The 17,670-nt window shown below is 42.6% G+C and overlaps 1 protein-coding gene across 1 annotated transcript in view; it reads left to right on the forward strand.

Annotated features, from left to right (window-relative positions):
- The window catches only part of arhgef17 (Rho guanine nucleotide exchange factor (GEF) 17), a 72,042-nt gene that overhangs the window by 38,928 nt on the left and 15,444 nt on the right, over positions 1 to 17,670 (forward strand). Inside the window, exons 3-4 of the mRNA XM_080007366.1 lie at positions 4,128 to 4,205; positions 8,397 to 8,579. Of these exons, the coding sequence (XP_079863492.1) occupies positions 4,128 to 4,205; positions 8,397 to 8,579 (261 nt within the window). The remainder of the gene's footprint in view (positions 1 to 4,127; positions 4,206 to 8,396; positions 8,580 to 17,670) is intronic.

The raw sequence follows: 17,670 nt of genomic DNA on the forward strand, positions 1-17,670 counted from the left end.
AATGGGGGGCAAAAGGAGATGCTTTCTGCTCAGGCTTCTGCGGCGCTGCTTGCCTGTTGCTGCTGTCGCTAGGCTGTTGCCATGGGAGACGGTTGTCGGGGAAGAAGGGAGGAGAGGCAGGAGAGGAAGGACGGTGACGCCAGCAGCGATGGGAGAAGAAAGAGAAGAAAGGCCACTGCATCTGCAGCCGCAGCCTTTTCTCCAGAGCCAAACTTCCCTTTCACTCAGAGGAAACACAGTGTGTTTCTTTGTGGCGCCGTGTTGTTCCGCAGCCTCCTGCACGAACTCTGGGCACACTAGAATGAAAGCACTTTCAATTGAAATTCAGTCAATGCCAAACTGTGGCCATTTTCAGCACTTTGCTTGACCTATTGAGTAATATTTTATGATAAGCAAGTATAGTAAGTAGTAAGTTGTTTTTTTAATTAAATAAGAATCGTATAAGTGCACAGTAAAAATAGCAAGAACAAAATGAACCGAATAATATAATACGAATACATAGTATTCGTGGTTAGGTTCCATGATGCGTATGTGCTCTTTAGCTTTATTTTCTAAACATAGAGAAAATACAGGCTCAAAGTTAAAAAATCGAATCAGGCTGAATCTAATCAAAAGCAGTGCAGTCGAGAAAACAATCCAAATTAAAATGAGATGAGAAATAAAAATCCAAAGAGCTCCAGTGATCTTTTCCTCTCAAACATCTTATCTTGTCAAACAAATGTATTTAAGTTTATTTGATACGACACATCACTGGAGCCCTTAGGCTTTGCTGCCGCTTGCTGACATCATTAGCTGGCCACTTCCACCCCCCATGATAAAAGCCATCATCGATGGCAGGAAGTGGCAGGACCACAGACTGTCTTCATCAGAGGAAGCGGATCCCACGCTGACACATCGATGCTTCCCACCGACACAGAATAAACAAAAGCAAAACACGAGGCAGAAAAAAAGAGGAGAGACGCGACCTCAGAGGCATTACACGGCCTGATCCGCCTCGCTCTGCCTCTGGGCCACGCCGTCCCCCATTCTGATATTTTAATGTTCGGCGAGGGATGTTCGGAATGAGCGGCTGTACGGTCCCCCTGGTGCTCCTGTGTTATGAAAACACTGTACCCTTCTCCCCACGGGAGAACAGGCTGTACAGTACTTGCACGCACACAGACACACACACAGACACACACACACACACACACACACACACACACACACACACACACACACACACACACACACACACACACACACACACACACACACACACACACACACAAGTCTAATAAGAAGTACAGCTGACAGACTGACAGCGCGCACGCACACATGCACTAAAGCGCAAAGATCCACTCTGAATCCTTACAAAAGTCAGACCAAACCCTTTGTGTCAACCAAATCCATTATTGGGTACCTCGGCCAATCAAAACCATCCCAAAGCTAAAGGAGAGAGCCATGTCTCCTATTCAGTGTGTGTGTGTGTGTGTGTGTGTGTGTGTGTGTGTGTGTGTGTGTGTGTGTGTGTGTGTGTGCGTGTGCGTGCGTGTGTGGAGGGGTTTGGATTTTTATTAAGATTTTTATAGAGATTTTCATGAGTAAGACCTGTGCAATATTGTCGTTCCTCATGTGCAACGGCGTCGCCAAAAGATGATGCAAACAGGCCCCTGCACATTTCATCTCGAGTGAAAATAGTGAAAATAAAAGCTTGTGAAATTGTTCATGACTGGTCGATCATCCTGAAAAAACAGTTTATTGATTGATTGACATGACATTAAAGCCTTTATAGAAGGAGCGCAAAAATCTGGTGACCAGCGATGGTCGTGGTTTGTTAGTGGGGTTAGTGTTGCCCCTGCTTGTGCAACTTGCATTGATTTTGGAAGTCAGAACATGACAAACTGTATTTATTATCCAGTTAAGTGTTATTTGTTTACGAGGTAGAATACAAAGGAGGAGTGCAGGCGGATTGGATCAACAGCTATTACCACATGAAACACATTGTCAGTCTGAAACGTAACTAATATGTGGAAATGCGGTCGGCGGTTGATAAATAAGTTGGAGTGTAAGTGGAGAGGAGTATGACAACTTCACTCACTGAAAGTAACGTAAGCGTCCATTAAAAGACTCAACACGCAGGGTGAGGGGAAAAAAAACAGTCCCCCCATCATAAAATAAAACATCTGAAAGAACAGTCCTGACCATTTCTATACAGTCCATACTAAACTGAATGGGAATGTAACAATTAAATAATGGAACTATTACATACAAATAATTACAGCTGCAAAGGAGTCATATGCACAGGTAGTTAAACACGATCAATTTTAAGGTCAGATCTCTCAGTCCTCTTGCTTCATAAACACAAGGGTAACCACTGAATACAATACTTTAAATTAAGGTGGGGTTTTTTTGGGGGGGGGGGGGTTCACGATTTTTTTTTAAATACGGAAAAAAAGACCTGCACTTGCACCTTCCTTATTTTTATTCACAGATTTTAGTGTTGAGGCCTGTCTGTTTCATGTTTTCTGGCCTGGAAGTTGACCATCTGTCATGCCATGTGTTTTCTATTTTGTGTTTTCTATTTGATCCACCTTACCCTGGTCTGTTGGGAGTGCTTACCTGGAGGTTACCATGGTAGCCACGCTACCAAAATGAAACGAGCATTCCTCGCATTATTCTGTGTGTGCGCGTATGCGTGTACGCGTGTGTGTGTGTGTGTGTTATGGTTCCGTAATCCAATAAGGAACACGGGGGGAACAAAACAGAGGAGCATTTCTGGTTTGCGGGACCTGGAACTGGTCTCGACGCATCTCACGGTGTTGCCCGCCAACAACAAACCGGTGCTTTGAAGCGTCGACTGGGAAGCGCCGATTAACCCAAACCAGGGACGAAAAGAGACGCTGCCCAATTGAGAACAGACGTGTGTTGCGACGAGGGCAATCGTCTCTGCTCGTGCTCTTCTCCACAAAATGCTCACATGGCGGATTCCCTAAAGCACCTGGAGCTCCCTTGACTCACCAGTAGTGTGATAGTGTGTATATTCTACATGCAGATTTTTGTGCAGATGAAAAGGAGATCTTGGAAGAATAGTGTAGTAACACACTATAATAGTGTAACAACAAAATTGGAAAATTTGGGCAGACCGTTATTGGAGTAAACTGATAAACGTGCAAACTCGCATTCTGCTCAGTGTAGCTTTTTAACTTCGTCATTTCTAACATTGGCTCAGAATTCCCCTTAAATTAGGTTGGAAACAATGAATATTGAAAACTAAGGATTTTGCAAAAATTATTGATCAGCTCAAATAATTGCGATCAGGCGGTTACGTTATAATTGTGGTGTGTGTGTGTGTGGTGTGTGTGTGTGTGTGTGTGTGTGTGTGTGTGTGAGAGAGAGAGAGACCTTGGAACATGCTTTACTGTACTTTACAGTTGTCGGAACAGGAAACACTATCGCCAAAACATGTTCCGAGGCTACCCTGTACTAAGGTACTTCCTGTGTCTCCTGGATCAGAGTGGACCCGAACTCCTTCCCTTTGTCAGGAGCCAACGAACGGCCTCATACGCTCGAACCTATTCTAAACTATAGAGGAGAAACACAAAATTAAACCTCTTCCTGGTCCCTGTTAAAATCACAATCGTTTTAGTTTTTCCATGTTCAAAGAGACAGTTTCTCACACACCGCCAGCTTTCTTAATCTGCCTCACTTCACTTCTAGGTTCTCTCTCATTTCACACACACACACACACACACACACACACACACACACACACACACACACACACACACACACACACACACACACACACACACACACACACACACACGACTGTTTCCCCCTCAAGTGAAACCTGGGACCCTTCCAGAAAACTAAACATGGCCTTTCTTGGAAGTTATTTTTGGTTATTTTTAGATGGGTCTTGGGGATGAGGGGGCTGAAAAAATATAATGTCCATTGCTATTTTGAGACCATATTTTGTGTGTGTGTGTGTGTGTGTGTGTGTGTGTGTTTTGTTCGCTGTATTTGTGTTTCCAGAATTGCGAGTATTACCTACAAATATGTTTGGTTTTTTTCAACATGTTTGTTCAGTTGTATTATGGCTGACCCCTCTCTCTCTCCCCCCCGCTCCCTCCCTCCTTCCACAGGATATGAGGAGACATGTAATAATGACCCTCCTGGACACAGAACAGTCGTACGTGGACTCGCTGCGCACACTCATTCAGGTAGCCAACACTACAGATGATACACACACACACACACACACACACACACACACACACACCCCGAGGACCAATCTGCATCTTTTATTGGTTCATACGTTGGGTGGATATTGTCAAAATATCTCTGAAGTTGGGTCACACTGGTTCTGCATATATTTCCACATGCAGCTTTAATATGAATCAGAATCAGTTTATTCTGCCAGGCACATTTACATATATGTAATTAGAATTTGTTTTGGTGAGGCTTGGTGCGTTTCTCTACAGACAATTGCCATAAAAATACAATTATAATAAAATAGAATTAATAGTAAAAAAAAGTTGTGAAATACAGTGTATAAAATAGGGCCAAAAATATTAATAAAACACAAAACAGAAATAGTCAGATATATGAAAATATACAAAATGCAATGCTCAGCACAGGATAAATGATATGTGAATAGAATTAACTGAAACACATCCTTCAGAGTGTAAAGTGCTCAAACTGCATCTCCATGCCGCACTGTAAAGCTTTGTAAAACACACACACACACCAGGGCTACTTGGACTGATGGTTATGCAACACTCACACTGAGTCATGGTGTTCATCCTGTCCGTCTAAGTCTCTCACCCTCTGTCACCTCCCTCACAACCCACTGTCATCAGCGTTATCAGCCCAGACACCCACCACAATCAGAAACGGTTTATTACATCAGGTACATTAACATAAACTAAGAATTTAATCTGTTGAGGTTTGATGTGTTTCACTACAGACTATTAGCACAAAGAAGAAAATGAAGCTTAGATTAAGCTTAACAGTAAGAAAAAAATGGAGAATAAAAAAACCACTAATGTAGAATTAAGATAGAAAAAAATCTAAACATACAAAACATATGTAGTCAGATATATGAAAATATAACGGATAACTGATGTGTGGTTGTGGTTCCGAACGTCCATTCCCGTTGTGCGCGATGCGTGGTGTAGAGTCAATCACTCTTTAATGGTTAGAGGTTACAAACTATGCGCGTGCGTGTCAGCGTCTGTCTCTTTTATCTCTGTCTCTCTTTATTATCTTTTTGTAAATGATACATTTAATTCGGACCTAACCCTGTGTTAAGTGCGGCGTTGTGCTCCTCCTTACTTTGCGGGATTCGCAGAAGGCGCAAGATACAAAATCCGCGAGTTCATGGTGAGTTTCATGTTCGCTGAACGCATCTGACGAGTAATACCCTGAAAATTGTAAACAATCACTTTAAAACGTGAACTGTGTCCGGGTTTTGTGGGAAAACTTGGACACGAAAAAAAACTTGAATTCACAGAAAGTCGTCACCACGTCGGGTGGAGTCCACCCCGACCGTGCGAATGAATGATGCGTTTCATGTTCTGGGAACGTGTCGGAAAACGAGTCCCCGTGAAAACGTTTTTTTTTTTTTTTTTTTTTCGGATTTCGTGGAATGGAAAATTTAAGTCACAGAATGGCGTGACCACTAAGATTACATTACGAGGTCATTGTTGCCCCATACGACACCAAACGTCACCTGTCCGTCACTGTGGCTGCAGCTCTATTTCCACAGACAACACGGTGAGTTCTAACAATGACAATGAGGTTTGGGTTAGAGGCAAATATAGACGGTTGTTTTCAAGAAATTTCATGTACATGCAGCTTCCTACAGCTAAACATAGCGGGCTTAAAATAAAAAGCGAGAAGGCGTTAAAAAGTGACAAGCCCTTCAATAAAAAGTCAAATTCTAAGTTAATGTTAGTGTCGAGTAAATGTTGTCTGTACTACATTACAGGCAATAAATCTATTTAACTCTCTCCTTCAATTGTAGATTGCGAGCACAATAAGTGCAATAAAGTACAAATTGAAAGTCACCAGTATTTATTATGTTTGTGATATAACATTATGGCCGGACAATTTAAAATATTGTCTGACATGACCAGTTCGGGTCAGAATCGGACTGAATTCTTGTAGTTTGATGGTGAATTACAGATCATCTGCAAAATGTTATACGTACTTTACATGGCTAAAATGGAGCCTGTGTATTGCTGCCTGAAGCTATATTCATCCTTGTTGCTGTTCTCTTTTTACCTCCTTGTACTTTCACATTCTCTGTCCGTGATTACTGAACACATTTTATGTTCCACGTGGGTGTACTGTATGCATGCATATTGTAATTTATCTGTGGGTGTGCGTCCACATCTTTATGCATCTATGTTCCTCTATTGGCCCAAAATGGGTAAACCGGGGTTATGTTCCCATGACGACACAGAAAGTCAGTGAGTTACCACGGTGACTGCAGTGAAATTGCAGATTTCGTCACATTTGGTTCCGTTCAGCTCAGGTGTCTCTGCAGCGAGGCTTCACACAGCACTCTAATGTTCTGATATATTCTGCTATTTTGCTGTTTTTACATTTTTTTTATATAATTGATAAGTAGATCGAGATATTTAGATTTGTACAGTTTATTTTATTATATATATATATATATATATATATATATATATATACAAAGGTACTCCTCACTTAATGACCTACCTGTTTAACGACCGTTCGGACTTACGACCAGCTCTCTGACCAGTCTGTTATACGCTGCATACAATACCACGGCGTCTCAACGTCAAGCATCTCATCATGCATCACCCTTTATACACTATATACACTATATATACTATATACACTGTATATACTATATACACTGTATATACTATATATACTATACCTACTATATATACTATATACACTATAAACACTATATATGCTATATACACTGTATACATCTCATCTCATCACCGTCAGTCTCAGTCTCATTCCTGCAGTCTGTCAGTATTCACTACACTAGCGTTCTCAATGGCCACGCCCCCTTACGGTGAAATAACAACGGCCCTCGCTTATCGACCGATTCACTTAATGACCTGGTCCTAGGAACGGAACTCTTTTGTTAAGTGAGGAGTACCTGTATACTGTATATATGCACTTTATATACTGTATATATTTACTATATTTGTGTAGACTCATGTTTTTCATTTTAATTGTCCACCATAAGGATTTTTTTATAATAAATCACATGTATATGTATCATGAAGTTTTATAATTGACGTTAAAAATCGTAGATTATTATAATGCCTGTATATGTGGAACCTTATCAATAAACTGATGATTGTCCTTGATATTTGTTGAAAGAATAGGATTATGAGGATTATGAGACACACCACACTGAAATTTTGAAGTAATTTCATCAACTTTAAAAAAATGCTTCAAATTCCTAAACCTTTATATGTTTCGGGTTTTCTCAACTCACAATGTAGACTCCCATAGATCTCTCAATTTTAAGTTGAGTAAACTAAAAAAAAGTATAGGTTTGGCAATTAAAACTATTTTTTTTAAGTTGATTAAATAGAATTAATTTCTGCAAAAAAATAAGTCTGGTTGCTTACAGAAGCACTACATTCTTGCATAGTATTGTATTGGACCAACAGCCAAACAAAAACAAGGAAAGTTCCCTGTAGCTGATATTATATTAATATTAGGGATGACTAGGCGGCACCAGATAGAGGGAAACGCAGCTCATTCACTTTTTCTGGCTCCTCCTTGCCTCGGCTGCCAGATGGTGGAATATGGTCCCTTCATGGCTACCATGACGTAAATAAGCAAACAAAGCCGTGGACCCATATGCAGAGGACATATTAAAACCTTCCTTCTGGATGTGTGTTTATTTCTCCGCTTAATGAAAAATTCAAATGTGACGGTTCATGGTTGTTGAAATGAGTGTGATGATTGGTCTTGTTCTTGTTGTAAATGATGATGGAGAGCTTTTGATTTATTTAAAGCAAACATTTATAATGACTTATGATACATTTGCTTAAATTAAGTATTGAATTGAACTGTAGTTAGGACGTTATGAATTGGATACACACATTTTTCAATTCACTAAAGATCTTATCTTGAGGTCTCAATTTCAAACCATTCGATTCTTTGATTTGGTGTTGAAAATGAGAAAGAAATGTTTGAGGGACGATGAGGATTATGGCATTTTTCATTTCCCAATTCAACACCGCTAATTCCCTCGACAAGTTAATGTTTTACCTCTTCACAAAGCAGGTGCAGCATTTTTGGTTTCTGGAAGAAAAACACAGACGCTTGAGGGGGAAAAAATATTTTTTTTTTAAAAAAGCCTTTCTGTTCGCTGTCCTTAAGCGTTTTTGTTCCTGTCGTAGGGCTACATGCGTCCTCTGAAGCAGCCGGACAGCGGCTCCATCGTGGACCCGCTGCTGGTGGACGAGATGTTCTACCAGATCCCCGAGATCCTGGAGCACCACGAGAGCTTCCTGGAGCAGGTAGTGGGCTGTGTGGGCCAGTGGCACGACAGGCAGACGGTCGGACACCTCCTCGTCCAGTCGGTGAGTAGAGCTTTCCCTCCTCCTTCTTATGGGGACGTAGGTGTAGACCAGGGGGTTCTCAACAGAGGTCCAGGGGACCAGGGGTCCTTCAAGAGGTTCCAGTGGGTCTCCAGCGAAAGTGATTAATATTTGAACTTCACCGTTATTTCCCAGTTGCATCGTTTTGTGTCTAACTAAAGTGTAAACAGATAAGTCTTGACTAAATCATGTCTAACAATATAAATCTTCTCAGATCGGGCCTGAGGTCCATGGCCTATTGTTTATCAAAAGGAAGGTCCTTGATATGAAAAAGGTTGACAATCACTGGTATAGTACATCTAGAAATCATCACATAAAATGATATCTGGCGTTTATCTTTTTTTCACTTTACATCATAAAAGCTATGTGTTTGTTGTAGAGAAAGTAGTGTAGTAGTGAATGTAGTGAAAAACAAACCATTTTCCCCAGGTTATGAATATTTATGTGTGTACGTAACACTGTTCTTTAGCAGTGGTTAACAGCACGCACTCCATTTAAGATGGTAGTTATGTGCGTAAATCTGTTTTATTTTTTTCATATTAATAAAGAAAATATTATTATTTATTATAATATATATTACCTATACCCCTTTCCCGCTGCACCAAAAACCTGGTAACACCCGCTCACATCCAGCATTTGAGTGGGAAAGGTAAAACCCGGGTTTCTGACCTGGCAAAGGTCTGATGTGAACTGGTCACCCGGCTCGACCCGCTCCTTTTGGCCCTTTTACCGGCAGGTTGCGATGCACATTAGAGTTCCAGACGTCGGCACGTTAATAGACAGGAATATCCGTGTATCATCCCATCATTTCATACCCCATTTCGAATCAAAATCAGAAGTTAATAACTTTATTCCCGCGTGCGGGACCATAAAGTGTTTTGGGTGTGCTGATCCCTCCGTGGGGACCCACGCTCCCCACCGGGCTCCGAGTCACTCCAGCATCGCCCCATCGCCGCTCTCCGAACCCGGGGAGCGTCTCCGCTCCCCGCCGGTGCGCATGGATACTCCACGCTGCTCCTAATGTAGTGTTGGGGGTTCACCCGGGTTTCTTTAAACCCGGGTGAACCCGCTAGTTCTGGTGTAAAGATGGTACTATTTGTCCTGTTCCACCGTGAAATATAGTCAGGAAGTGTTAGATCTGTTCGCCATTGCGAGTGGAATGTGGCCTGCGAGTGTGACAGTTAACCTTTGCTGACAGAATGTAGCTGCCAGTAATCCCTCTGTGAGGAGGAACTGGGGGTGGGCGTGGGGGGTGGCGAGATCTGAAAATCTTAGAACCTTTTTTCTGTTTAATGCGCTGCATTTTTACAGACTTGTTTTTAATAGGCTTTTTATTCGGTGTTACATTTGTTTTTATGTACATTTATGTTTGTTTTAACTTAACCTCCATTGCGTTTCCTTTTATGCCGCCTGTCTGTCTGTGCAGTGCTTTATAAGTAATAACAATCTAGGCGGGATGTTACAAATGCACGACGAGGGTCTCCGGATACAGTGGGCTGTATCTTAGCAAGATTGCGAAGATGAAACGAGAGTGGGGTGAAATATATAAATATAACAGCTAAATATAACAAATATACTTTGGGTGATAGTAGAGTTATCAAAGTTCAGGGTGGTATCCTTGAAGAGCTCCCTGTGTGGCAAGGCCATGCACCAGCATCGCATTCTCTCAGAGTTGAGAAGCAGGAAATGTAGATGTCCGCTGTTAAATTTCAGCAAGACACAATTGCGCGGGTTATTTATTAACTAAGGGCATGTGTAGTTGGGTGTCGTCATCATATCAATGAAAGCTGATGCCATTTTTTGCTTATGGTATCTCCAACTGGCGACATATAGATACTAAACAACAAAAGGACCCAGTACAGATCCCTGCGGGACCCCACGAGTAACAATACAACACTCGGAGGTCACAATGTAAGAGATGTAAACCAGGAAAGTGCCAAACCTCTCGTGCCAATGCACGTGTCCAGACGATCTTGAAGCGGGTTATGATCAACAGTATCAAAAGCAGCACTGACGTCAAGTGATAGTACGACTGACGAGGTGTCTCTGTCCATTGCTAGTAAAAGATCATTAACCGCTTGAGTGCCGTCTCATAATAAATTATCATATAGCGCGAGAGAGGACGCGTAATCGACAATCTGTTGTGCTACGATTTTCTTTTTTTTCCAAGAATTCTGTAGGTGAGTCGATATACGCGGCGATGTACACCAGAGATTCTCAAACCTTTTCATGGTGTTTGTTCTTGCCTTTCTGTGAGCTCTGGAGGTTCCCCTATCCCCACCTTGCCGACCTGCTGTTGACTAATGGAGGAACAGCACTGTACGCGGCGCGTCCGACAAATCTAAATACAAAAGCCACGAGGAGAAACGGGGGGAGGTGGCAACACAGAGCAAGGGAGACAACGCTTGGGCCGAGACAGCACAGTCAATGACCAATCACGGCTCTGACACGGAGGACCTGCTTCAGGGTTCCTGGGGTTTTTTTTGTTTTTTTTCCCCAAAAGCCGAAACCGATCGCGCGAAGCCTCGCTGCGCAAGCGGTCTCATAACATCCTACGGAGAGGACAACAAAACCGCAGCGGATCTCTCAGCTCCCTCTCCCCGCGAAGAGCTGCAGCGTGCGCTCAGTGTCTAACTCCGCCTCCCGTGCCTTGGCGTCGCTGGTAACGCGACACCCTTACCTCGCAATGTGGGGCCTCCCGCCTCCGGAGCGGTTGTGCATTGCACAGCGCACGCCTCCCACCAGGCACCAGGCCTCGTTGGCGCAGTAGGCAGCGCGTCAGTCTCATAATCTGAAGGTCGTGAGTTCGAGCCTCACACGGGGCAGATTATTATTATTATTTTTTTTTTTTTCTTTTTCTTTCTTTCCTTCTTCTTCTGTGGAAATTGTGTGTAAAGCAGTAAAGCTTAGCATTCATAACTCATCTTGCTGTGTCTACAGTGTTAAAATGAGGGTGTTTTCTCTTGACGGCGGCCTCTCTTAATTGTCAAATAAAACCTGACAAACATTTCCGTCGGGTTTGTTAAAGACCTGTATCACTGTTTTTTTTTTTGTTTTGTTTTGTTTTTTATTCTTTATAAATGGGTATAAATGATCCATTAATTCATCATCTAAACGTCCCAAAATCATTTGTTGTTCGGTTTCATCATAAACATGCCACGTCATCAGGACCTGATTGTGTCCTGATGACGTGTGCGTCATCGTCATCAGCGGTGCCCCTTCCCCAGTGTTGCCGAAAACTAAAACGTCGTGGGAGGACTCCAGAATTATCCTATTGGGTGGTCGAGACGAGAGGTGTGATTGGATCATTTATGGCAGATCCAGATCCCTAATACATTATTGACATTATTGACAAGATGAATAATCGTTGTGGTTCCAAATCAGCTCTGTACCATTCAACTATTATGAAGGGGGGGGGGTAATTATTATTATAGTAATTTGTAATTATTGATGGCACATCATACAAAGCCTTAAATTATTGTACAAATAAGATAATTGTAGCACACCTGGCAACGCTGACCTCTTTCTCCCACTTAAATGCCCCCCACACACACACATTGACTGTGTCTAGCTTTGGGCTGTCTAGTTCTGAAGGGTCTTTGTTTTTAAAAGTGCCGTGGCAATTAATTTTTGATCATTATTCTTACTTCCCACATCAGGGGGTTGTTTCACCGCAGAGTAGTCGATAGCCCTTGTGAAACTAGAAGACATGGTTTGGTAAATTTAGTTACCAGAGAACCAAACTATGTATTCCACTTTCACCAGAGCTAATCTATTATTATTAATAATTGCTAACTATTATTACTAGTATTATTGTGTGTGTGTGTGTGTGTGTGTGTGTGTGTGTGTGTGTGTGTGTGAGTGACCCACCGCAGCAAAACCCGCATTGTCGCGAGCCGCCAAATAAGTTGAAAAAACCTTTCTAGAAGGAAAATTAGATTTTTCCAGACTCGTGTTCCTTTGTGGTTTTTTTTTTTTTTTAATCTCTCAACGTTTTTTCAAAGCCGTGTTTGATTTATAAATAGTGGATGAATGTTAAACCGTGGAGTTAAATATTCCCACTAGATGAGCTGGGGAAACGCAGTTCACTTACCGAGACGCTGAATAGCGCCGAACAACGTCGATTGATGGTTTTTCCTTAAAGCGAGCGTCCAGGTGAAGATCATTCATCCATACTCCATGTGGTGTGAAGTCACAATGTGAAACCGTTTTGATGGAGTTCATCCTCCGACCTTACGTGTTTTATACACACACCCGGATTCATTGTTGTGGAGGCGGCGTCACACGCGACACGCAACAAGCTGACGTCACTTCCATAAACAAGACGCGGAGCCTTGGGAAAACTTTTGAGGGTGATATCTCAGAAACACAGTTTGGCGCACCTCCTCTGATTCTTCTCTGAAGCTCTGATTCTCCACTTTCAAATGAAGTGGAGGAAAAAAAAGTGAAATCGCACCAAAAGTATCTAAAATCTGTGGTGGGTCACATATATATATATATATATACATACATACATACACACACACACACACACACACACACACACACACACACACACACACACACACACACACACACACACACGGATCAGCCACAACCTTAAAACCACCACTAATAACCACTAATATTGTGGAGCCCCCCGTCGTGCCTCCAGCACAGCTCTGAGCCGTGGAGGCGTGGACTCCACAAGACCTCCGAAGGTGTCCTGTGGTATCTGGCACCAAGACGTTAGCAGCAGATCCTTTAAGTCCTGGAAGATGCGAGGCGGGGTTTCATGGATCGGGCTTGTTTTTCCAGCACATCCCACCGTTGCTCCATCGGCTTGAGAACTGGTTGAATTCTTGTACGTCTTGTTCCTTCCTGTCATGTTCCTCAAATCATTCCTGAACAGCTTTTTCAGTGTGGAAGTGCACATTATCCTGCTGAAAGAGGCCACTGCCATCAGGGAATACTGTCGCCATGAAGAGGTGTATTTGGTGCAACAATGTTTAGGTAGGTGGTACGTTTCAAAGTAACGTCCACATGAACGCCAGGACCCAAGGTTTCCCAGCAGAACATTGCCCAGAGCGTCGCACAGCCTCCACCAGCTTGCCTTCTTCCCACAGTGCATCCTGGTGTCATCTCTTCCCCAGTTGCCACATCCACATGATGTAGAAGAAAACGTGATTCATCAGACCAGGCCACCTTCATCCATTGCTCCATGCTCCAGTTCTGATGCTCACGTGTCCATTGTAGGAGCTTTCAGCAGTGGACAGGGGTCAGCATGGACACTCTGACTGGTCTGAGGCTACACAGCCCCGCACACAGCAAGCTGTGATGCACTGTGTGTTCTGACACCTTTCTATCATAGCAGCATTAACTTTTTCACCAATTTGGATCGGCAAAAAAAAATGATAATGGGAGACAAATATAACTTTGCTTTCCATTTATTCTGTAAAACAGTAAAAGTAAGGTACTTTTGCCCATCGTCTTAAATGAAAACAAAATTTAAGATGTCCAATATTTAAATAAAATTAAACTTAACTAACTTAAAATATAGAAAATATTCAATACTCAATTGTAAAAATGAAGTGCAATATGAGGCATGCATGATACCTTCTTACATTAAACATGGTAGTGAATTCAAAAAATACTATTAGATCCACCCCCAGTAACTAAATTTAATTCCAATAAACACTACGTGTTTATTGGAATTGGAACAAGTTACAGTCGATTTTGTAGCGAAGTCTGCGTCTCTCAATACACATACAATATGGTGGACGAGCAGGCACATAGCGGCGACATACAGCAGCTCATTCAGCACGTGTCATAAAGTAGCAGCAATATAGCACAATGTACCGTAAAGAAATTGTGGCAGTTTCATCTACCACACGCCACCTACATGGCATTTTCAGCGACCTCCGGCACAGAGACACAGACGACTGGGTTGTAGAGAGTGGGCTGGTTGGAAATAAGCCCAGGAGCAGATAGACATGTGTCATGACAGGGGCTGCTAAGTTTATCTTCTTTTCATTTCACTATGATGCTTAGATTTTGCAATTGATCCACGGTTCACAAGCGTGCCGAACCATGGGGGGCGATCCGTCAGGATCAACTACGTTCCGTTACACCACTAACGCGCATCAATGAGCCTTGTGCGCCCATGACCCCGTCACCTGTTCACCGGTTGTCCTTCCTTGGATCACTTTTGTTGGGTACTAACCACTGCATACCGGGAACACCCCACAAGACCTGCCGTTTTTTGAGGTGCTCTGACCCAGTCGTCAAGCCATCGCAATGTGGCCCTTGTCAAGGTGGCTCAGGTCCTTACGCTTGTCCATTTTTCCTGCTTCCAACACATCAACTTCAAGAACCGACTGTTCACTTGCTGCCTAATACATCCCACCCCTTGACAGGTGCCATTGGAACGAGATGAGCAACGTTATTCCTTGTTGCCGTTCAGTCCTTCTACTCCCCCCGCCAATCGACCTCTCCCTCCCCTCAGCCATTGTTTCCCCAACCGCCGAGAGGAGAGAAGGGGGAGAGGGGGAGGCGAAGGAGGAGGTGATAATGAAGGATGATGGATGTGGCTGAGGGAAAAGAGAAAAGCTTCCTTTTCCAAAATTGCTTTTCCTCTTTGTGTCTGCTGCTGACAGAAAAGCAGGTCATAGTGATTTGTGTGTGTGTGTGTGTGTGTGTGTGTGTGCGTGTGTGCGTGCGTGCGAACAGATCTAGACTCCTCTTATTAGTTTTTAGTTTCAACTTGACTGAAATGATGTCGAGATGCTGCAACATAACATTGCTACAACAGTTTTCTTCACTATTTGTGACATTTCACCAATTTTTCAACTAATACCGATGCTACCGATATCGCCATGAGAGACTAGATGTCGCCTGCGATTTTGGTAACCCTGAAATAGTTGAACGTACGAATGATTAGAGGGTGTAAAATATCTTATGGAAAGACCAATAGTCACCCCCAAAATGTCACCAAATTATCAAATATGGAGATAGGTATTCATAAATACTGTGATATTTGATTCGACTTGATCTTCCCTCTCAACCAGATAAATGATGATGGCGAGAGGAGAACCCGCTGTGCAGCATTTGATTTTGGTTTGTGTAATTCCGATGTAGCCCTCTTCTACCGTGGAAAAACCTCTGTAGAGCCACGTCTGTCCGGGTCAGATTGATCACTATAAGCAGATGTTTATAATCACCAATTTTTTGTCTTTGTCTTTATTTCTAATGCAGATTACCATCTCATGGTATCTCCATGGGACACGGGACGCAGCGGGCTTTTTTTTTTGTTTCCTTCAATTAGGAAACAGAGGAAAATAAATACTCCTAAAATAAAAACACACTGATTTTATTTGCTTTTGCTTTGAGAGAAACTGGAAACGGGGACGCGGAGCGGAGATGACGCGTTTACGCCACTGCCAAATACATTTGAAACTTAAAATAATTGTCGGATAGGATTTAAAGTGTTTGATGAAAATGTAACATTGTAAGGGGGCTATAGCACCACCACTGCAGACGGGGTTACCGCGAGGCAAAGTATCATGGGAGTAAAGTAAAAAGAAATTGAATTACCATCGTTTTTTGTTTTTTTTCCATATTTCTTTCCATAAGTTGTCATGTATGAAAAGACCCATAATGAACACTGTTAGCGGACGCCTTGACCACTAAAAGCAAATGATTTCGACAGCATTCGTAAAGGAACGATTCTGTCCCAAGCTTTTTGATCCATGTAAGCGGTTGATCAATGTAACCGTGATCATTATACCGTAAGCAGCTTCCACTGTGATGGAAAACGGGAAGCCGGGGATAAGCCCAGGGAAGCTCATAGTTTATTTACCTTGGCAAATAACTTTTTTTTTAAAGAGCGTTTTGGCTGAAACCAGCTTGTTTTGTGGTCCGCCTAATGGGGATGAAGGATTTGTTGGGTATTTACAAGCTGCTAATAGTGCGGCGTGCTGGGCGGTTTTGGTTTTGGTTTTGACCCAAAACAATAAAATGTATAAACCCTTTTCCAGGCCAATGTATTGCATTTGAAGATAGACCGGTTCAACTTTTATTGTCTTTTAATAATACCCTAGTTGTGTTTTTTTTTTTTTTTTTTCTTTTATGTAATATATCGAAGCATTGCATATTGCTGTATAATGAAATGATGAAAATGGAATAGGAATAGACATAAAATAGAGACTGGAAGATTGAAAAAAACTTGAAAAAATTGTAGACAGTATTTACCAAACATTCTGAACCAAACACACACTTGATGGGGAGGGGGGGTAGAGTGTGTGTGTGTGTGTGTGTATTGTCCTACCTACTTGACGTCCGCGGGGTGTTTTCTTTTGCCCTTTTTGTAAATATAAACGCAGTCTGTTCTTACCCGGTGTCGTGCACCTCCTGCGGCATTCCAGCCAGTCCTAACGCACAAACTGAGTCCAAAACAGTTCAAAACATATTCCGTCTTTGTGTCCTCACACATGGAGTTCGCTTGCAGCTCCAGGGCAACGGGTCCGAATCGTGTCCGTTTTATTTTAGTGCCGAAAGTTGAAAAGGTTGATGAAATGCCTCTGAGGGACACGCAGTGTTTAATGCGTTTGATCGGAAGCTTGTTGTTGGGAACTTCCACACGGAGTCATTTCCTTCCACAGAGACGCCGTGAGGCAGGACTCTGTGCACTACAGGGAGCAGACAGACACCTTCTCACTTTTGGGATAAAGTCACAACGCGCAACAGGTGCATCGGCTTGCAGTAGTGGCTCTGCGTGTCACCAGGACTTGGAAAACTCGAGTCACTGCGTCGTTACGTCAGTCGATGCTGCGTTCGTTGGAAACTCTGAAAATTGTAATTCGTTTGAGATGTAATGCTGATGTAAAGACGAGCGACAGCGCAAACTGATGCTACGTTCCATGTGAACTCAAAAATTTGTGATTGGTGTCAATAATGGACCCTGTGTATTGTTGCCTGCAGCTATATTTATTATTATTATTATTATTAGTATTATATTTTAATTTACTTTCTGTGCCCTCATTAGTCTGTGAATAGGCAATAAAAGCCCCAAATGAATGTGACTGCTCCACCTGGT

This window comes from Zeus faber (genome assembly GCF_960531495.2).
Source record: "Zeus faber genome assembly, chromosome: 9".
Classification (NCBI taxonomy): Eukaryota; Metazoa; Chordata; class Actinopteri; order Zeiformes; family Zeidae; genus Zeus; species Zeus faber.